A 22,419-nucleotide genomic window follows, 5' to 3' on the forward strand; every position below is an offset into this window, starting at 1 on the left:
GTGGCATGATCTACAGGGAGGCTGGTGTGGCACGATCTACAGGGAGGCTGGTGTGGCACGATCTACAGGGAGGCTGGTGTGGCACGATCTACAGGGAGGCTGGTGTGGCATCTACAGGGAGGCTGGCGTGGCATTTACAGGGAGGCTGGTGTGGCATCTACAGGGAGGCTGGTGTGGCACGATCTACAGGGAGGCTGGTGTGGCATCTACAGGGAGGCTGCTGTGGAATCATCTACAGGGAGGCTGCTGTGGCATCATCTACAGGGAGGCTGGTGTGGCATCGTCTACAGGGAGGCTGGTGTGGCATCATCTACAGGGAGGCTGGTGTGGCATCATCTACAGGGAGGCTGGTGTGGCATCATCTAAACGGAGGCTGGTGTGGCATGATCTACAAAAAGGCTGGTGTGGCATGATCTACAGGGAGGTGTGTGGCATCATATACAGGGGGGGTGGCATCATATACAGGGAGACTGGTGTAATGGACATTTTTTTTCACTGTCGTGTGAATAAGGTCTTATGCTTTATACGGATGAGTATTCACTTCTAGAAAGATATGTGTCTTTCCTTAGTAGCACCTCCTATTGGTTGAAAATAGATAAAACTTAACAAGCTTTACCAACACACGTAGATGTCACTGACCTCCAAGTACATTGCATTATAAGGTAAAACATTTAATACAATCTGTAAAACACGGTTAAAACCATTTTATAAATAATTTAAAAAAAACACAGAATTTAAAATGTTAAGGTCAATTTTAAAGACACAGGCAGCCCATGATCTGTATGCATTTATTTATAATAACCAATAAAACATTGGCCAAGTAATGGCTAGCCACACAAATCTGGTGTCCCTATTAATGAAAGAAACGTTTAACGAAAATAATGTACACATTACATACAATATATAATCTATCAAAATTGTGTGGGTACAAAGAATAAAACACCATTATCTGTCATAGAATAAGTGCAGCTCTAATACTGTCTCCAGTTTTCATCAGCTCTTGCTCCCCGATCCATAATGTACAGCTATTGCCAAGTTACTTTTCTCTCAGCCGTAGAACTCTTTTCACTGGTCGCTTGTTTAGTAATTTCAGTTAAGTTTATCTGGGGGAAAGAAAAAGGAGATTTAGATTTTAAAACGGCTCTGGATGGGAATATGAATATTGTAATGGACACTTACCGATTTAGTGGTGTCGTGAGGAGTGGATTCATCCGACGACTCCTTGCCATGTTTCGGACTTCTGCAGAAATGTTTTCTATACTCTTGTCTCACCTGTAACGTACAATATATGCAATAGTTGGATAATCTCGAGTCTCTGACAAATCTTCTCATGTTTACTGCATGTTATAAGGAATATATTGTAAATGGTAATGATCTGTGGCGCCTCCAGACAATTTCTGGCGTAATTATTCCCTACAGGGAACCTGATCCATTTTAAGAAAGCAAATACTAAAGAAAAAAATGCAGCTGAAAAACATGTAGATCTTTAGTCACCCATGTGTAAGCTATACTTATATGTGACTTAAAAGGGTTTGGGCCCAACTGTCATTGATGGAATATTGATGTTATTGACTGATGCCTTATTGGTGGGGTTAAACTTCTAGCATCCCCATAATGTCTAGAACAGCACTTCTCAAACTTTATCTACTGCTGCCCCATAGCACCAGTGAATCCTCTGGTGGACCCAAGCTCTGACACAGTAATGGGCCCCAAAGGTCCAGCAGAGGACAGCATTATTTGAACATGGTTTGAATAATTTCTGCTACTAACAATTCTTATAAATTTGATTTAGAACTTATAAAGAATTTATTAACTCCTTCCCGCAAAAGGACGTACTATTTCGTCCTAACTATGGTCACCTAACCATATTAAGATGTAATCGTACGTTCATGTGATCAGTCGGGCACAGCGGAAGGCCAAATGTGTAACGTCCGGGATCAGAGAAACCTCAGAGCTCAGCGGTTTAACTTTTTATTTGCCGCAAAAGGGGGCTCCCTCTGTCAGCCCATCAGCGCGACCTGATCACAGGGCACCGATGGGTTACCATGCCAACTGGGGGCCTAACAAAGGCATGGCCTAATAGATTTCCTGTCAGTGTAACGCTGACAGGGAATAATGCTTTGGAGTAATGTGCTTTCGAAAGCAGTATGTAAGCGATTAAGAGTTCGCACTTGCGAGTCCCCTAGTAGGACAAATAAGACTACCTAAAAAATATATAGATATCTCCACAATCATAACATATACAATAAAGTTTACATGTTATTTTTACTGAATGGGGCAAATCCAAAAAACAATGGCGGATTTGCTGTTTTTTTTCCTCATCATTTTTTACCATCATTTAATTCCTCCAAAAAATATAAAAGCTAATAAAAAAAATAATATACCCAAAATTGTACCAAAAAAACCCTACAACTTATCCTGCAAAAAAACAAAACATCTTTCATGTCAATGAAAAAATAAAAAAAAATGATGGCTCTCAGAAAAATTACCCAATTTCCAAAAACAATGCCTTTATTGTGCAATTGTATTAAAATGTAAAAAAACCTGTACTTATTTGGTATCGCCACAATTGTAATCACATTATTCATATCACACAATAACTTGTGTAAAAAAACATAAAAAAAATTATATGTACCCCAAATAGGTGGCAATTCAAGATTACAACTCGACCCACAAAACAAAACCATCATACAGCTACATCGACGGGAAAATAAAAAAAAGTCTCTGGTAGGGCTTCATAGGAGACTGTAAAAAGCATGATATACTGCAATACACACATTATATGGCTATATATGATTTAAGAGATTGCTGGTTCAAGTTCCCTTTGGGAATTATAAAAACAAAAAAAGCAGTTAAAGTTTTTTTTCAAATGTTCAATTTTTTTTTCACACTTTTTTCCTGAAGTAACGTTGAAAAAAATAAAATTGAACATAACTGGTATCACCGCATCTGTAAAAGTCTGAACTATTACAATATAACGTTATTCAATGTTCAGTGAACGCCCTAAAAACCTTAGCTTCCCAAAAAAACGGAATGAAAAGTAATCAAAAAGTGGCAAGTACTCCAAAATGGTACCAATAAAAACTACAGCTCGCCCCATAAAAAATAAGCCCTCATATAGCTAAGTCGACAGAAAAATAAAAAGCAATTTGCTTTTTCCTATGAAAGTGGTAAAACATGAAAAAAACACACATAAATTTGGTTTTGCTGCAGTTGTATCAATCCGTAAAATAAACTAAAAATGTCATTTTTACTGCCTGAAGGATGCTGTGAAAACGAACCCCCCCCCCCCCTGTAAAAACGAATCACTATTTACGGAACTCGGGAGAAACAAAAACAGCACAGCTCACTGTGCTACGCTGTTTCAGTGACTCCCATTCACTTATATGGGAGTTACAGAAGCACCGTACTTCTGACCGCCTTCTCAGACAGTTGCTGGGAAGCAGCAGGAGCCTGACAAGGTAGGACAAGTGGCTTCTTCTAGAGCAGAGATCCCAAACACACGGCCCGCGGGCTGCATGTGTCCCCTGAAGCTGTCGTCTGCGGCCTGCTGACAGCGGCAGAGCAGGCCGAAGGAGGAGAGCTGCACACCCCCTCTGTAAATAGTGCCACGCCACACACCCACCCCGTGGACAGCGCTATACCCCCTCTCGATAAATAGCTTCATTGGGGCTTTCCCTAGGAGTGGAATCCCCAACCACATAGCTCTAGCTGGGAATTCCGCTGATAGACCTGGTCCCTCGTCCAGGGCCGGCCTAAGGATAGATGGCACCCCGTGTGAAATTATCTTTTAGCGCCCCACCTCATCATAAAAAAAAAAGCCCCATAAAATAGTATAATGCCCCCACAATATAATGCCTTATATAGCGCCCCACACAGGATAATGCCCCTTTAGTACCCCCCATACATTATAATAATAATATTTAATAAATTCATATATTATAACCCCTTCAAGAACGCAGTATTTTCTCCTCTAATTGTGCCCACACCGTATTATGCGACCTAAGTGCCACACGCAGTATATTGCCCCCTGTAGTGCCCCTACACAGTATAGCAGGGGTCTCAAGCACACGGCCCGCGGGCCGCATGCGGCCCATGGGGCTGACATCTGCGGCCCGCGGGACACAGAGCCGCTAGTATCGGCTCTGCTCCGAGACCCTGGAATTCCCTGACATCGCTGTCCACATATGAACAGCGATGTCTGGGGCTTCCCCAGAGCCGGAGTCCCGGGCAGAGCGCTAGTACAGGCTCTGCTCCGGGACTGTGGAATTCCCTGACATCGCTGCCCATATATGGACAGTGTGTCAGGGTCTTCCCCAGAGAGGCGTCCCGGGCAGAGCGTTAGTATCGGCTCTGCTCCAGGACGCAGCGGAATTCCCTGACATAGCTGTCCATATATGGACAGTGTGTCAGGGTCTTGCCCAGAGCGGAGACAGGGCAGAGTGCTTGTATCGGCTCTGTTCCGGGACTCTGTGGAATTCCCTGACATCGCTGTCCACATATGAACAGCGATGTCTGGGGCTTCCCCGGAGCCGGAGTCCCGGGCAGAGCGCTAGTACAGGCTCTGCTTCGGGACTCTGTGGAATTCCCTGACATCACTGCCCATATATGGACAGTGTGTCAGGGTCTTCCCCAGAGCGGAGTCCCGGGCAGAGCGCTAGTATCGGCTCTGCTCCGGGATGCAGCGGAATTCCCTGACATCGCTGTCCACATATGAACAGCGATGTCTGGGGCTTCCCCAGAGCCGGAGTCCCGGGCAGAGCGCTAGTACAGGCTCTGCTCGGGGACACTGCAAAATTTCCTGACATAGCTGCCCATATATGGACAGTGTTTCAGGGTCTTCCCCAGAGCGGAGTCCCGGGCAGAGCGCTAGTATCGGCTCTGCAACGGGACTTTGTGGAATTCCCTGACATCGCTGCCCATATATGGACAGTGTGTCAGGGTCTTCCCCAGAGCGGAGTCTCGGGCAGAGCGCTAGTACAGGCTCTGCTCTGGGACTCTGTGGAATTCCCTGACATCGCTGCCCATATATGGACAGTGTGTCAGGGTCTTCCCCAGAGCGGAGTCCCGGGCAGAGCTCTAGTATCGGCTCTGCTCCGGGACGCTGCGGAATTCCCTGACATAGCTGCCCATATATGGACAGTGTGTCAGGGTCTTCCCCAGAGCGGAGTCCCAGGCAGAGCGCTGGGATCGGCTCTGCTCCGGGACTCTGTGGAATTCCCTGACATCGCTGCACATATATGGACAGTATGTCAGGGTCTTCCCCAGAGCAGAGTCCCGGGCAGAGCGCTAGTACAGGCTCTGCTCGGGGACTCTGTGGACTTCCCTGACATCGCTGCCCATATATGGACAGTGTGTCAGGGTCTTCCCCAGAGCGGAGTCCCGGCAGAGCGCTATTATCGGCTCTGCTCCGGGACTCTGGGGAAGCCTCTGACATCGCTGTCCATACATCGACAATGATGTCAGGGGCTTCCCCAGAGCAGGAGTCCCAGTGATGTCAGGAGCACAGCTGGAGTCCCAGGAAGAGCCTACTAGTGCTCTGCCCGGGACTCCAGCTCTGCGGTTGCCCCTGACATCTCTGTCCATATATGGACTGTGATGTCAGGAGCAGAGCTGGAATCCCAGGCAGAGTGCCTCTGCTCTGGGACTCCAGCTCTGGGCAAGCCCCTGACATCACTGTGCTGTGGCAGCATCTGCGGAGGGCACTGTGGCAGCATCTGCGGAGGGCACTGTGGCAGCATCTGCGGAGGGCACTGTGGCAGCATGTACGGAGGGCACTGTGGCAGCATGTACGGAGGGCACTCTGGCAGCATGTACGGAGGGCACTGTGGTAGCATGTACGGAGGGCACTGTGGCAGCATGTACGGAGGGCACTGTGGCAGCATGTACGGAGGGCACTGTGGCAGCATGTACGGAGGGCACTGTGGCAGCATGTATGGAGGGCACTGTGGCAGCATGTACGGAGGGCACTGTGGCAGCATGTACGGAGGGCACTGTGGCAGCATGTACGGAGGGCACTGTGGCAGCATGTACGGAGGGCACTGTGGCAGCATGTACGGAGGGCACTCTGGCAGCATGTACGGAGGGCACTGTGGCAGCATGTACGGAGGGCACTGTGGCAGCATGTACGGAGGGCACTGTGGCAGCATGTACGGAGGGCACTGTGGCAGCATGTACGGAGGGCACTGTGGCAGAATGTACAGAGGGCACTGTGGCAGCATGTACAGGACATTGTGGCATTATCTAGGGGTGTGTTGCATTATCTACAGAGGGCACTGCGGCAGCATCTACAGAGGACTCTGCGGCAGCATCCACAGAGGGCACTGCGGCAGCATCCACAGAGGGCACTGCGGCAGCTTCCACAGAGGGCACTGCCGCAGCATCCACAAAGGGCACGTGGAGAAATATCTCAAATTTTAAACCTAGCGGTATTATTATAGTAATGTAGTATTATTATTCTAGTAATATAGTGTTATAGCAGTTCAAATAACTAATTGATTAAGAATAATTTTGTATTGTATCAAATTTGAAAGTAATGCGGCCTGTCAATTTCCCATTTTTTCTATATGCGGCCCACTTACCCGGCCCAGTTTGAGACCCCTGCAGTATAGTGTCCTCTTAGTGGCCTCCACACTGTATAATGCCCCCCTTCCCTGGCTGCGACACACAGCCCCCCCTGGTAGATAGTGCCCCCCCTGTAGATTGTGCCATACAGCCTCCCTGTAGACAGTGCCATAATCCCCCAACTCCTCCTTGTAGACAGTGCCATAATCCCCCACCTCTTCCTTGTACTCACATAGGCCCCGTTCCCACGACGAACTGAGCTGCTCCATGACAGGATCCTTGCGTAGGCCGGCGTGATCCTGGCAATCAACCCAGAATTTTTTTAAAGCAAAGAAGTGGAACATTTTGCAATGGCCAAGTCAATCACCAGATCTCAACACGATCGAGCATGCATTTCCCTTGCTTAAGACAAAACTTAAGGCAGAAAGACCCACAAACAAGCAACAACTGAAGACCAAAGCAGTAAAGGCATGGCAAAGCATCACATAGGGGGAAACCCAGCGTTTGGTGATGTCCATGGGTTCCAGACTTCAGGTAGTCATTGCCTGCAAAGGATTCTCTACAAAGTATTAAAAACATCATTTTATTTATGGTAATGTTAATTTGTCCAATTGCATTTGAGCCACTGAAATGAGGCAGCTGTGTAGAAAAATGGCTGCAATTCACAGGATATTTTTGTTCAACCCCTTGAATTAAACCTGAAAGTCTATACTTCAATTGCATATCAGTTGTTTCATTTCAAATCCAATGTGGCGGCAGCGCAGCCCAAATCATGAAGATTGTGTCACAGTCCAAATAATTCTAGACCTAACTGTTGGTTCACCAGATATTTATTAAATGGAGTTTTTAAGGTAAACCTTTACTGGGAATTACCTGGGTGTTGAACATACAGTGTACAAGGAAGATGTAGACGCCCTGTAGGCTGTTACATATGGTGAATATATAGGATATGACCAGGGAACTGTTTCCAAATTGGAAGAAGCCAATACCCCAAGTACAACCAAGAATAAATAATTGGGCCATGGCTTTGAACATCAGTAACCTAATGGGGAAAGAAAGAAAAATCAGGAATGAAGTGAATGGAAACTGAAATCAATTGTAGAGAAATGTACTTTAGATATCTATAAAGCCTATTTTATCCTGTTAACAGCACTGGAGTATTTACTATAGAAAACTTGCACTGTTCATCCCCCATCGTCTCTTTTACTCACCTACTGTTTTTCAGGGTGGACACATTTGTGTTTAGAGTGGCAAGCCTTTTCCTGAGCAGTATGGCCATGAAGACTAAGAGTGTTGTGTTTGTCTATGAAAAAGGGGAATGACATGAAAGAGAAGGTAGATTTTAGTAGATGTTTATATACAAATGACACTTCCATCACATAATCATAGTAAACTAAAATATATATACAATTAAGGTTGTTACAAGGGTACGAATCGTGCAAACAAAATGATTGCTTACACTTTATAAACACATTCCATTAAAAATTCTGCTGACTGAAGGTTGACCTCTAAGCTCACATCTATAGGAAGCCCCTGCTTGTTCAATATCTTGCAAACGTACATTCTTGAAGGTGTAGTATTTCTACTGGTCAGTGTCGAATCAAAGTGGATAAAGGCCCCTTGGCAGAAGCAGTGTCCAAACTTATGTTGAACATGTGCTGATTTCAACGTGATCTAACAACAAGCTAATGTGTATGAAGACAGCTGGTATCTGAGTTTGGGGAAACATTAGTTTTTTATCCTGGGAGATAAGCGTAACCAGAGTTGTGTGACAGTTGCTAATCTTCATCTTCCTATAGCAATAAAAATGCACTACTAAAATTGTTCTAGTTAGAAGGGCAGACAGATGGGGTATCAGTGTCCCATAGAAGTAATACGAGCTATAGAATAAGCTTTTTACACATATTAGCATACCTAAACTTTTATATTGCTTTAGGAAAACTTGAAATATTTTCAAATATCATGTCTTGCTGCTGAGGGTATCTGGAAAAAGCTGTAAGGAACTGGTTAGTGGAGGCCCCGGGCAAGTGCCCTCCCTATTTCTGACCCTGGTCACTTGTCATAAGCTCAGCTGAAGTGTTAGGGGCGTGTCTGTCAGCAGTGTCAACTGATTCCAAGTAGCAAATAGCTGAATTTTGTGTGAATCATTGAATGTGAAAGTTATTGAGTACATCTCGTCTTCCAGATCAGTACAATATGAGGGGCGCACTGAGGGTGTTCCTAGGACCCGGCAACCCCCATCTGAGCTGTTCAGAATAAATCATGGAGTTAAATGATAACATTCTGTCTGAAACAACTAATCCTAAACCACTCTGAGAAAATGTGTGATGTAATTTAAGTCGGAAGTTGATATCATTTGTTGATTATATCTAGCTGTTAACTGAATTTGAAGGAACTAAGGAATTGAGAAGTCTTAAATTACAACAGTTTTACGGCAGATAAGTGAAGACATGTTTTTGAAAGCAAACTGGAAAAGCGGGTGTGGGAGTTTGTGTCTTACTCTAAAGTGTGTTTTGTCTTAAAGGAGTATTCCTGCCTCCAACATTTATGGCATATCCACAGGATATGCCATAAATGTCCGATTGATGCGTGTCCCACCTCTGGGTCCAGAACCGATCTTTAGAACGGGGCCCCCTGACCTCAATTCAACCTTTTTCAGCAGGTCTCTGGCCACTGAGCTATGTAATTTCCGTAGTTCCCTAGTACTGGAAACAGTATAGCTCGCTGTGCTACGCTGTTTCCGTAACTCTCATTCACTTCTTTGGGAGTTAGCTCAGCTTTTCTCGCACTTCCGGCCACCTCGAAACTTAGCGGCTAGAGCACAGCAATAGCGGGAGAAGGTAAGTCGGAGGTCAGGGGGCCCCATTCCAGAGATAGGTGCATGTTCCCAGAGGTGGTACACACGTCTATTGGAAATTTATTCTGTGGATATGCCAAAAATTTCCGAGATAGGAATACCCTTTTGAGACTTGAGGTTTAAGTGTTTTTTTTCAGCTGACAAAAATTATTTTGTAAATCATAGTGCTAAATACCTTTTTTTAATGTAACTCTAAAACAAAATCCACCCGCTTCTGCCATTCGGACTCTCAGCGCTGCTGGCTGCGAGTTCAGTAGTTCATTGCTTGCTTACATCGGGTCGACACAGGCTCCTGAGAGTATACTCCCCCTCTCAGCACTGTGCGACACTTCATAGCTTGCGTCAGTATAGTGGGCTTGGTTTGCATGCCTCCTGGCGCGCTCCGATTCTGGCAGTTTAACCCATTAAATGCCGCTGTCAATAGTGAAATGCCGCTGTCAAATGTCCCTCTGTCACCCCATCGGCGCCCCCGCAAAGAAATCGCGGGTCACCGTCGGGTTTCCATGGCAGCCGAGGGCCTAAAAAAGACCCCTAGGTCTGCCTTCAGCAAATGCCTGTTAGGCCATGCCGGAGGCATGACCTAATACATGGCCTGTCAGTTTTACACTGACAGGCAATAATGCTTTGGTATACTAAGTATACCAAAGCATTATATATGCGAACTAGCAGATCGCATAGTGAAGTCCCCTGGTGGGACTAAAAAAAAAAAAATGTAAATCAGTTAAATAAAGTTTGTGAAAAAAAAATAAAAAATTACAGTCAAAATCAAATAAAACTACTTTTTTTGCCCAAAAAGTGGTTTTATTTAGTAAAAGTGTCAAAACAAATAACACATACACATATATGGTATCCCCGCGATCGTAACGACTTGAACAATAAAATGAACACATTAATTAAACCACCGGATGAACGGCGTCCAAAAAAAACGCAAAAAACGCAAAAAACCACGGCAAAATTCTCTCTTTTCTCCCATTCCCCCCCATAAAAAATTAAATAAAAGTTAATCAATAAGTCCGATGTACCCCAAAATAGTACTAATAAAAACTACACATTGGCCCGCAAAAATGAAGCCCACATACGGCCACATTGACGGAAATGCGGCGATGCAAAAACAAGTAATTTTTTTCTAAAAGGCTTTTTATTGTGCAAACGTAGGAAAACATATAAAACCTTTACATATTTGGTATCCCCGTAATCGTGCCGACCCATAGAATAAAGTTAACATGTTGTTTACGCTGCATAGTAAACGACGTAAATTTATACCGTGAAAATTAATGCTGGAATAGCTGCTTATTTTCAATTCTCTCCTAAAATAAAGTTAATAAAAGTTAATCAATATATTATAAGCATCTATATTATATTATAAGCATCTAAAAATGGTACAATTACAAAACAAAACTCGTCTCGCAAAAAACAAGCCCTTATACGGCTATGTCGACGCGATAAAAAAAAAGTTACGACTCTTGGAATGCGACCGTGAAAAAACAAAAAATAATCCTTGGTCATTACCGGCAAAATGGCCTGGTCATTAAGGGGTTAAGTCTGTTCCATTGTCTATTTGTTTTGCCTTGTATGTATTGCATGTATATCTGCTGTAATAATTTACTTTGGCCACTAGATGGCTCCATACTGGCAGGAAGATATAGAAAGCAGGAAGGAGGAAGTGAGGTGCAGTGCAGTGAGGGGCTGCTCAGTGTGTGAGCGTGGAGGCCCAAAAACTGGCACCATGGAGTAAGCGGGTGAGCTGCAATATACACAAGTGGCAAGGGACCTGAAAACCCTGAGTACTGAGTGGTGCTGTACCACTAGGTCCGAGTAATCACATGGAGATTTAAGACAGTTTATGGAACATATGGAACGGTGAGCAGTAAAGACTTGTCCTCCCCTTTTGATAGCCAAAGACTGTTTTCCTGAGGACATGAATAAATACCACAATAGATGACCACCCGGATCACAGATAAGGGTGTGCGTGCAGTGCCTAGATATGCCAGGTGGGGAGGGAGCCGCAAAGGGCTGTAAATACTCGGATTGCTAAGCGGGGCATAAGCCGCGGAGTACTGCTCGAACTGTATGCCACACGGGGCGGGAGCCGTCAAGGGCTGTAAACAGCTGGATTGCCGGCGGGACGGGAGCCACTGAATAGGCCTCAGTGCTGGATTGCTAGGCGGGCGGGAGGCGCTGAATAGGCCTCAGTGCTGGACTGCCAGGCGGGGCGGGAGCCGCTGAAGAGGCCTCAGTGCTGGACTGCCAGGCGGGGCGGGAGCCGCTGAAGAGGCCTCAGTTCTGGACTGCCAGGCGGGGCGGGAGCCACTAAAGAGGCCTCAGTTCTGGACTGCCAGGCGGGGCGGGAGCCGCTGAAGAGGCCTCAGTGCTGGATTGTCAAGCGGGGCGGGAGCCGCTGAATAGGCCTAAGTGCTGAATTGCCAGGCAGGGTGGGAGCTGCTGAACAGGCCTCAATGGGGGAGTTTTCTAGGCATGCTCTGTGACCTGTGCAGAGGACATTGTGCAGGAAGGGGCAGCAGTGTCCATCACCTATTGTCGATGCCGGATCCTGTGTTATCTATATACTGTATAGGTGTTACCTGCCATTGTAATCTTGCCTGTGATCATAATGAGATGACTGCTGAGAAGTGATCCCTACAGAACAGGAAGGGTCAGTCTATTGTGAGGCTCAGTGGTCAGATTGAAAACTGCAAGATTTGGGGATTATTTGTCAATATAGATAATAACAGAAAATGTTAAAAAATATATGTTTAACATAAAAACATGATTTAAACAATAGATAATTTTCTGATTACACTTTTCCTTCAAGTGACTTTAGATTCAAGGAATTTAGAAGGGGTTACTTATATTTATTTGTTTGTTTGTTTGAATTCTCTATCCAGTGTGTGTCATGTGCAATGTAGTGCATTCAGCTGTGTGGGTGCATACTGCTGTGCAAGATATGTGCATGTTGTGAAGCTTTCAATAATGAGATCCATTGATAACATGGAAATGAGTTTTCTACTTACTGAGCAGGCACTTGCTGGGGTAGAAACAGAGGAGGATGGAAGCACTGGGTGACAGTGAGAAGGTAGGGTGGAGGGAGGAGTGTCAGAGAGGCTATTCCGGATCCGGCACACCCCAACAAGTTTGCCAAGCGGGAAGATGAGGTGGAGGTGGCAGTTCAGGGGTAGTACTGCTGCAGTACAACACTTCCTCTGACAGCCAGAGAAATTAATGCTCCAGTAAGATGCTAGTAGTTGGGGATTCAATTATTCGGGTAAGTTGACTCAAAGTTTTGTACATGAGGATTTCGGTGCGGAATCCCCGGGAAAATCCATGTGGAATTCCCTCACAAACTGCCTGTTATTAATTTCAATGGGAAATCTGCTTGTCAGTACACACGACACTAACTAAATTGTAACTTTGCGTCAATGAGTGATATATCACTTATTGACAAAGATTTCACACAGAAAAACTGAAAAACACATTAGCGGCGAATCAAACTGGAAATTTGCGTAAAAAATCCATAAGCATGCCCACATTTCTGACGTGGATTTCCTTTGATATCTGCGTTTGATCTTTTTGCCTCTAAATGTAATCATGTGACCTTAGCTTTAGGGCAATCTATCACAAAGACTCGGATCATCGAACAGTGCGTTGTCTTCTTAACTACAAATTCGATATACCGCGGATCAGATTATTGGAAGAGGCTGGTGGGGATATAGTAGTCATAGTGCATATCGGCACCAGTGACAAAGTTAGAGGTAGGTGGAGGTTCCTTAAAAATAGTTTCAGGGACTTAGGCTGTAAGTTTAGGACCTTAAAAACCGTATATTCTGAAAAACTACCTGTGCCACACCACAGAGTCAAGGGGAGATTAGGGAGGTAAGTAAGTTACTCAACAACTGGGTTTGTGTTCTTGAAGAACTGGGTTGACTTCTTTGTTGGCTCTTCAATAGGAATGGGCTGCACATGAATGGGAAGAGGGGAGCTATGCTAGGGGAGATGGTGGCTAGGAGGTTGGACGATTGTTTAAATTAGAGATTGGGGAGAGGGCAACTACACACGTAGGGCAAGAAAGTAAGTGTAGATAGAGAAATGGGACATTAATGAAACTGGGTGTGGAACAGAACGAAGAGTTAAAATAGGTAATAAGGTTAATTTTAAAATGAAAAAAATACCCAGAAACCTCTAAATTACATTCTAACCAATGCTACAAGCTGGACAAATAAAATGGATTAGCTGGAATTTATAATGTCAGAAGAAAGGTATGACATAGTGGGGATAATCTAGGCATACCTGGATGATAGCTGTAACTGGATGGTTATCTTATAGGGTTACAGTTTGTTCAGAATGGATTGTAAGAACCGGAAAGGGGGAGGGGTTTGCAATTTTGTAAAGTCCTGTCTAAATCCCATTTTACGGTGGGATATCTATAATTGAAATTAACCTGTGCATTCCCTATGGCTGGAAATACATGGAAGGAAAAACAATAATAAAATGCTGATAGGGGTTTGCTACAAGCCACCAAAGTATAACAGAATCCACATAAAATCTACTACTAAAGCAAATAGATGAGGCAGCAAAACACAATGAGGTAGTTATTAAGGTTTTCGTTCTTAATGTAAGATCATATTGACAGCAAATCTACCTGTTTTCAATGGTGAAAAAAAATAAATGCCATATAGGAAACTCACAGTACATTAATATGAAATGAAAGTGAATCATATAGTAAGCAAAGTAAAAAAAGATACGTAATTCGTAATTTAAAGTTGAATAAATGCATAATGAAAGCAAATAAATAGGACACAAAGGAAATATATAATACATAATAGATAAAGGTGGAAACTCTTATTAATCCCAATTGGAGTATTAAGGTAGAGAATAACACAAATCGGTGGAAACCACAGGAGCTGAATAAAATATAACTAAGGTAGTAAATCTGTCCTGAGCAAATTGAACCAGAATGAAATACGTGTAGCTGGCCTAAGAAGCACGCACACGACTATCGTCATATTATTATGTGTTAATGTATATACATTATTCATCTTGTTCTGATCCTGTTACAGCCCAAACAGTTGTCTAGAGCTGCATTGACTAATCTGCAGGCCTCAGAGCTAAGATCACCCAGCAATATTTTCAGGCTTTGATCTTGCTCCTGAGATTGTTATTCTAGGTAGTATACTGCACTGAACATCAGTTTTAGGGAAAACTAAGTCATCCAGAATGCAGTGCACACATTACTGTACTATTGAATGTCCACTACACTGTTAGGAATGTATCTTTCGACAAACTTGTTGACTGTTTCAAGTTACAACCAGCAGAATTATGAATGCAGCTCTGGGCTATAACTCAGGATCGATACACAATTAGTTACGCAATGTATTTACAAAGTTACTCTACTTTATTTTATTTTTTTGCAGAATATATTATAAAACATTTTGTAGATATATAGTGTAAAGCTGAACTAGATAACCTACAATATGTTTTATTTGTCTAAGTTTTGAAATTTGATAGGGCTGAGCTTAGGCACCAAATGTTGTGTACCTACTGTCCAAACCTGATGCAGATTTAGAAGCATATAGAGCAATACACCAGCTCCCCACAGCGTCAAGCAAAACAAATACAAGCAATGCTATAAACCAATGTTAAATTATATTTGATGATCAGTCAGATGTGGAAATATCTACTCACAATGATGAACACAGCGACTGGACCAAGGAAACTCCAAATTGCAGAGTTGGGTTTGAGCCAACAACTGTAAGAAATATAAAATACAATGCATACCATGACATCTCATTTAATATTATACATGCTTTACTATGACTAGAACAATACCTGTCGCTACTGTTTGTGGTGTCATTTTATCCATATTGAGGAACTGGCCAAACGGGCAATTGCTCAGGGCCCTGGTTTAAAGATTCAGGTAAACCTCTCACATGTATCTGTGTAAGTATATACTGTATTTATGTATATATATATATATCTATCCATCTATCTATCTATCTATCTATCTATCTATCTATCTATCTATCTATCTATCTATCTATCTATCTATCTATCTATCTATCTATCTATCATCTATCTATCTATCTATCTATCTATCTATCTATCTATCTATCTATCTATCTATCTATCTATCTATCTATATATATATATATACACTACCGTTCAAAAGTTTAGGGTCACTTAGAAATTTCCTTATTTTTGCAAGAAAAGCATAGTTTTTTTCAATGAAAATAACATTAAATTAATCAGAATTACACTCTATACATTGTTAATGTGCTAATTGACTATTCTAGCTGCAAACGTCTGGTTTTTAATGCAATATCTACATAGGTGTATAGAGGCCCATTTCCAGCAACCATCACTCTAGTGTTCTAATGGTACATTGTGTTTGCTAACTGTGTTAGAGGGCTAATGGATGATTAGAAAACACTTGAAAACCCTTGTGCAATTATGTTAGCACCACTGTAAACAGTTTTGCTGTTTAGAGGAGCTATAAAACTGACCTTCCTTTGAGCTAGTTGAGAATCCGGAGCATTACATTTGTGGGTTCGATTAAACTCTCAAAATGGCTAGAAAAAGAGAGCTTTCATGTGAAACTCGACAGTCTATTCTTGTTCTTAGAAATGAAGGCTATTCCATGCTACAAATTGCCAAGAAACTGAAGATTTCCTACAACGGTGTGTACTACTCCCTTCGGAGGACAGCACAAACAGGCTCTAACCAGAGTAGAAAGAGAAGTGGGAGGCCCCACTGCACAACTGAGCAACAAGACAAGTACATTAGAGTCTCTAGTTTGAGAAATAGACGCCTCACAGGTCCTCAACTGGCAGCTTCATTAAATAGTGCCCGCAAACCGCCAGTGTCAACGTCTACAGTGAAGAGGCGACTCCGGGATGCTGGCCTTCAGGGCAGAGTGGCAAAGAAAAAGCCATATCTTAGACTGGCTAATAAAAGGAAAAGATTAATATGGGCAAAAGCACACAGACATTGGACAGAGGAAGATTGGAAAAAAGTGTTATGGACAGACGAATCGAAGTTTGAGGTGTTTGGATCACACAGAAGAACATTTTCTGAGACGCAGAACAAGTGAAAAGATGCTGGAAGAGTGCCTGACGCCATCTGTCAAGCATGGTGGAGGTAATGTGATGGTCTGGGGTTGCTTTGGTGCTGGAAATGTGGGAGATTTGTACAAGGTAAAAGGGATTTTGAATAAGGAAGGCTATTACTCCATTTTGCAACGCCATGCCATACCCTGTGGACAGCGCTTGATTGGAGCCAATTTCATCCTACAACAGGACAATGACCCAAAGCACACCTCCAAATTATGCAAGAACTATTTAGGGAAGAAGCAGGCAGCTGGTATTCTATCTGTAATGGAGTGGCCAGCGCAGTCACCAGATCTCAACCCCATAGAGATGTTGTGGGAGCAGCTTGACCGTATGGTACGCAAGAAGTGCCCATCAAGCCAATCCAACTTGTGGGAGGGCCTTCTGGAAGCATGGGGTGAAATTTCTCCCGATTACCTCAGCAAATTAACAGCTAGAATGGCAAAGGTCTGCAATGCTGTAATTGCTGAAAATGGAGAATACTTTGACGAAAGCAAAGTTTGAAGGAGAAAATTATTATTTCAAATAAAAATCATTATTTCTAACCTTGTCAATGTCTTGACTATATTTTCTAGTCATTTTGCAACTCATTTGATAAATATAAGTGTGAGTTTTCATGGAAAACACAAAATTGTCTGGGTGACCCCAAACTTTTGAACGGTAGTGTATGTGTGTGTATATATATATATATATATATATATATATATATATATATATATATACATATACAGTGAAGGAAATAAGTATTTAATCCCTTGCTGATTTTGTAAGTTTGCCCACTGTCAAAGTCATGAAGAGTCTAGAATTTTTAGGCTAGGTTAATTTTACCAGTGAGAGATAGATTATATAAAAATAAAAAAAAGAAGAAAATCACATAGTCAAAATGATATATATTTATTTGCATTGTGCACAGAGAAATAAGTATTTGATCCCCTACCAACCATTAAGAGTTCAGCCTCCTCCAGACCAGTTACGCGCTCCAAATCAACTTGGTGCCTGCATTAAAGACAGCTGTCTTAAATGGTCACCTGTATAAAAGACTCCTGTCCACAGACTCAATTAATCAGTCTGACTTTAACCTCTACAACATGGGCAAGACCAAAGAGCTTTCTAAGGATGTCAGGGACAAGATCATAGACCTGCACAAGGCTGGAATGGGCTACAAACCATAAGTAAGACGCTGGGTGAGGAGACAACTGTTGGTGCAATAGTAAGAAAATGGAAGACATACAAAATTACTGTCAATCGACATCGATCTGGGGCTCCATGCAAAATCTCACCTCGTGGGGTATCCTTGATCCTGAGGAAGGTGAGAGCTCAGCCGAAAACTACACGGGGGGAACTTGTTAATGATCTCAAGGCAGCTGGGACCACAGTCACCAAGAAAACCATTGGTAACACATTACGCCGTAATGGATTAAAATCCTGCAGTGCCCGCAAGGTCTCCCTTTGCTCAAGAAGGCACATGTACAGGCCCGTCAAAAGTTTGCAAATGAACATCTGGATGATTCTGAGAGTGATTGGGAGAAGGTGCTGTGGTCAGATGAGACTAAATTGAGCTCTTTGGCATTAACTCAACTCGCCGTGTTTGGAGGAAGAGAAATGCTGCCTATGACCCAAAGAACACCATCCCCACTGTCAAGCATGGATGTGGAAACATTATGTTTTGGGGGTGTTTCTCTGCTAAGGGCACAGGACTACTTCACCGCATCAATGGGAGAATGGATGGAGCCATGTACCGTCAAATCCTGAGTGACAACCTCCTTCCCTCCACCAGGACATTAAAAATGGCTCGTGGCTGTGTCTTCCAGCACGACAATGACCCGAAACATACAGCCAAGGCTACAAAGGAGTGGCTCAAAAAGAAGCACATTAAGGTCATGGAGTGGCCTAGCCAGTCTCCAGACCTTAATCCCAGCGAAAACTTATGGAGGGAGCTGAAGATCCGAGTTGTCAAGCGACAGCCTCGAAAAATCTTAATGAATGATTTACAGAGGATCTGCAAAGAGGAGTGGGCCAAAATTCCATCTAACATGTGTGCAAACCTCATCATCAACTACAAAAAACGTCTGACTGCTGTGTTTGCCAACAAGGGTTTTGCCTCCAAGTATTAAGTCTTGTTTGCCAAAGGGATCAAATACTTATTTCTCTGTGCACAATGCAAATAAATATATATAATTTTGACTATGTGATTTTCAGTTTTTTTTTTTATATATAATCTATCTCTCACTGGTAAAATTAACCTAGCCTAAAAATTCTAGACTGTCCATGTCTTTGACAGTGGGCAAACTTACAAAATCAGCAAGGGATCAAATACTTATTTCCTTCACTGTATATATATATATATATATATATATATATATATATATATATATATATATATATATATATATATATATATATATATATGTGTGTGTTTCAGAATAGAATATACACACATTTATTTTATATCTTTTGGAATGAGAAGAAGAACTGACAAAAAACGGTGAGTGGAGGGGGCTCCTACTTTGCTAGTTGCTCACGGCTCGTTTTTTTTTTTTTTTTTAGAAAAAAACAATCTTCTCACCCCTAAAATAGACAAAAATGTCAAATAGCCTCTCTGATAGGTAAGAGGGGGATAACATGAAGAAAAGTTACAATTTCACCCCTCTGTGGTCACTGGAAGGCTGTACAGGGGAGAGATGACAGTAACAGCCTGTGATGCTGCTTCCTGCTGTCACTTGCAGCTTCCTTCCTCCCTAACAGAGACCCAAAACCAAGAAATAAAACTTTTAATCCTGCTCAACTTTATATGAGTGCTGATCATGTTGCACCTAGAACGCTACTCCTCCTATTCTAGTCAAGGCAAGCATTTAAAGTCATGATGTACTACACACATCCTTGGCAGTGAAAGGGTTCATTTGCTTTAATTTGCTCTTATGTGCAGAATTCTTATTTTTTTCTTTTGTTTCGTGAGATGTTGATTTGCTGTACTATAGTTGTAATTTTGCTCTGTTCACGTCTTCCCCTGATTGTAATGTTCTGCAGAATTATATTAATTAATCTTAAATAGAACAAATATGAATCTAATGTCTGACAAATACTTTGTTTGACACAGTGACAATGAAACAGATTAGGAGAAAACTGAAGGGACTTACTAGTTTTTTGTGCCATAGCCATTTGGCTCTATTGATGCAGAGATTCCAACAACGAGAGCAGGGACCCCAAACCCTAGTAAACACATCACTGGGAAATTTGACTTGCGAGAAGTCATATAATTCACAGCTCTTAGGTTACGGACGGTCATAAACAACAGAACACTCTCTATAGACATCCAGCAGAATGCACAGAGGAACAAGAAGTGGAGTCCACCAGCAATGACCATGCAAAGGATCTGTATATAATGAAGAAAAATATAGAATCAGTAGAACATAAAGCATAGCAAGATATTCCTTAAAGAGTAACTGAACTTCAATTTTTTATATGACAGATATTCATTGTATTTGAAAATCAATAAACTTTATTAAATCACTTCATCCGCCGATTTTTTGTTTTTTCTGTTAAAAATCTAATTCAAGTTACCTGTTTGTTCTATTTCAGGGCCCCTCAAATTCGGGCTCCACCTTCTGTTGCTACGGTTATTCCATCTTCAGCTCCAGGGAAGGGGGCTCACTTCAAATAGCCATATCTCCGGTTGTGTCACAGCTAAAACTGCGATCCTGGTGGCATCCTGGAATCTCATCTTTCATACGCAATGAGAACCACTGTTCTAGGTGGTCCACAGCTCGGGATATGGTTATTTGAATTTATCCCCTTCCCCCTAGTCCCAGTCTCTCACAGTGGGCCTTTATTCCGTGTCTTTAGTTAGAGCGCGTCTAGGAGTCTTAGAACTAATAAATTGCATGGAGTGCACAGTGCAAGTGAAATTGCATTCTGTCTTTAAACATGCACTGTGCATTCTTTATCTCACAGTAGATAGGGACACTATAGTTACTGTAATTTCACTTACACTGTGAACTCAGGGCAATGTACAGGTTATAAAATTTCTGGACGCGCTCTAACTAAAGATGGCATATGAAAGATGAGATTATTATCTTCCATGTGCCATTTCCAGAGAGGTCCCAAGGGCAAGCCAAGGGTATGTGGATATTTCTCTAAGCTCTTCTCTTCCGCAGAACGCAACTACTCGATTGGGGATCGGGAGTTACTGGCCATCAAATTGGCTCTGGAAGGGTGGAGACATCTACTAGTCGGCGCAGCTCATCCGATGCCTTGTCCAGGTCTTTCGAGACGGTAGACACCATGGAGGTTCCACAGAATATTATTGATCTGTCTTGCATTGTCTCTGTCAATCCCCTGCAAGTTGGGGACATTCCTCCAGGGAGGACTTTTGTGCGCCTGGCTGATCATGGAAGAGTCCTCCGCTGGGGACACTCCTCTAGACTGGCAGGTCACGCGGGGGTCCGTAAGACCCCGGGATCTGATTGCTCGTCATTTCTGGTGGCCCACGCTGCCCAAGGACATTATAGACTTCATTTCTTCCTGTTCTGTATGTGCAACCAACAAGGCCACTCACTCCAGACCTGCTGGTCTTCACCAGCCATTGCCTGTGCCCAATGCTCCCTGGCAGCATATAGCTGCCTCTCTCTGCTGGATGCTGGATGCTGGATGCAGTGCTGTCTGGGTGGTGGTGGACCGATTTTCGAAGATGGCCCACTTCGTTCCTCTGACTGGTCTTCCTTCTGCTCCTCAGCTGGCCAAGCTGTTCATCCAACACATCTTCCGCCTGCACGGCTTGCCGAAGCATATTTTGTCTGATCGGGGGGTTCAGTTTACCTCGAAGTTCTGGAGAGCCCTCTGCGGACTCCTCGGTGTGAAGTTGGACTTTTCCTCAGTCTACCATCCTCAATCCAATGGTCAGGTCGAGAGGATCATTGAGATCTTGGAGAACTACCTACGCCACTTCATCTCCAAGCAGCATGATGACTGGGTTCAGTTGCTCCCATTGGCTGAATTCTCCTACAATAATCACACCAGCGAGTCTACAAGGAATACACCGTTCTTCATTGTCTACGGCCAGCACCCTCAAATTCCTCTCTCGCTGCCCGATACTTCCGAGGTACCAGCGGCTGACTCCACTTTTAGAGACTTCCTGCAGATCTGGCAGCAGACTCGATCCTCCATCCTAATGGCAGTCGACCGCATGAAACGGAAGGCTGACACAAGGAGAAGAGAACCTCCTCAGTTTCTTCCTGGCACAAGGGTCTGGCTGTCTTCTAGGAATATCCGACTAAGGGTGCCAACGTGCAAATTTGCTCCCAGGTTCCTCGGACCATTCGAGATCCTGCAGCAAATCAACCCTGTCGCCTATAAGCTTCGGCTGCCTCTACCCTCAGGATCCCCAACTTCTTCCATGTCTCCCTCCTGAAACCGGTGGTTCTGAACTGCTATACCAAGACTCCTAGCCCTGCGGTTGCCTCCAGCGGCCTTTCAGACACCTTTGAGGTTAAGGAGATCTTGGACACCAAGAAAGTGAGAGGAAAAACTTTTTATTTGGTGGATTGGAGGGGTTTTGGTCCTGAAGAGAGGTCCTGGGAGCCAGAGGAGAACCTCAATGCCCCTACTCTTCTGAAAAAGTTTCTCTCTCACTCTGGTCCCAAGAAGAGGGTGCGTAAGAGGGGGGATACTGTAATGTCTGTGTCTGTGGGCCGTCAGCTCCAATCTCCTCCTGACAGCCGCAGCCACGAGTCGGTAAGCACTGGCCCCAGCCTCCTCCTCAGGAGACGCCAGCGCTAGCGTCCTCTCACCTCAGTCAGATCCCGTAGGGACCTCAGCCAGACTTCTGATGAACTTGAACCCGTGATTACCCTGGACTATAAGAGGGCTCCAGTCCCCTGCTTCTATGCCTGAGCATTGTTG

At 43.5% G+C, this 22,419-nt stretch overlaps 1 protein-coding gene across 1 annotated transcript in view; it reads right to left on the reverse strand.

Annotated features, from left to right (window-relative positions):
* Positions 1–899: 899 nt before the first annotated feature.
* Positions 900–22,419, reverse strand: part of LOC142750510 (adhesion G protein-coupled receptor E1-like) — a 62,681-nt gene continuing 41,161 nt past the window's right edge. Inside the window, exons 10-15 of the mRNA XM_075859513.1 lie at positions 19,659–19,894; positions 15,101–15,164; positions 7,776–7,867; positions 7,438–7,606; positions 1,180–1,272; positions 900–1,103 (exon numbers count right to left, since the gene is read on the reverse strand). Of these exons, the coding sequence (XP_075715628.1) occupies positions 1,026–1,103; positions 1,180–1,272; positions 7,438–7,606; positions 7,776–7,867; positions 15,101–15,164; positions 19,659–19,894 (732 nt within the window). The 3' untranslated portion in view covers positions 900–1,025. The remainder of the gene's footprint in view (positions 1,104–1,179; positions 1,273–7,437; positions 7,607–7,775; positions 7,868–15,100; positions 15,165–19,658; positions 19,895–22,419) is intronic.

This window comes from Rhinoderma darwinii, chromosome 3 (genome assembly GCF_050947455.1).
Source record: "Rhinoderma darwinii isolate aRhiDar2 chromosome 3, aRhiDar2.hap1, whole genome shotgun sequence".
In the NCBI taxonomy this organism is placed as follows: domain Eukaryota; kingdom Metazoa; phylum Chordata; class Amphibia; order Anura; family Rhinodermatidae; genus Rhinoderma; species Rhinoderma darwinii.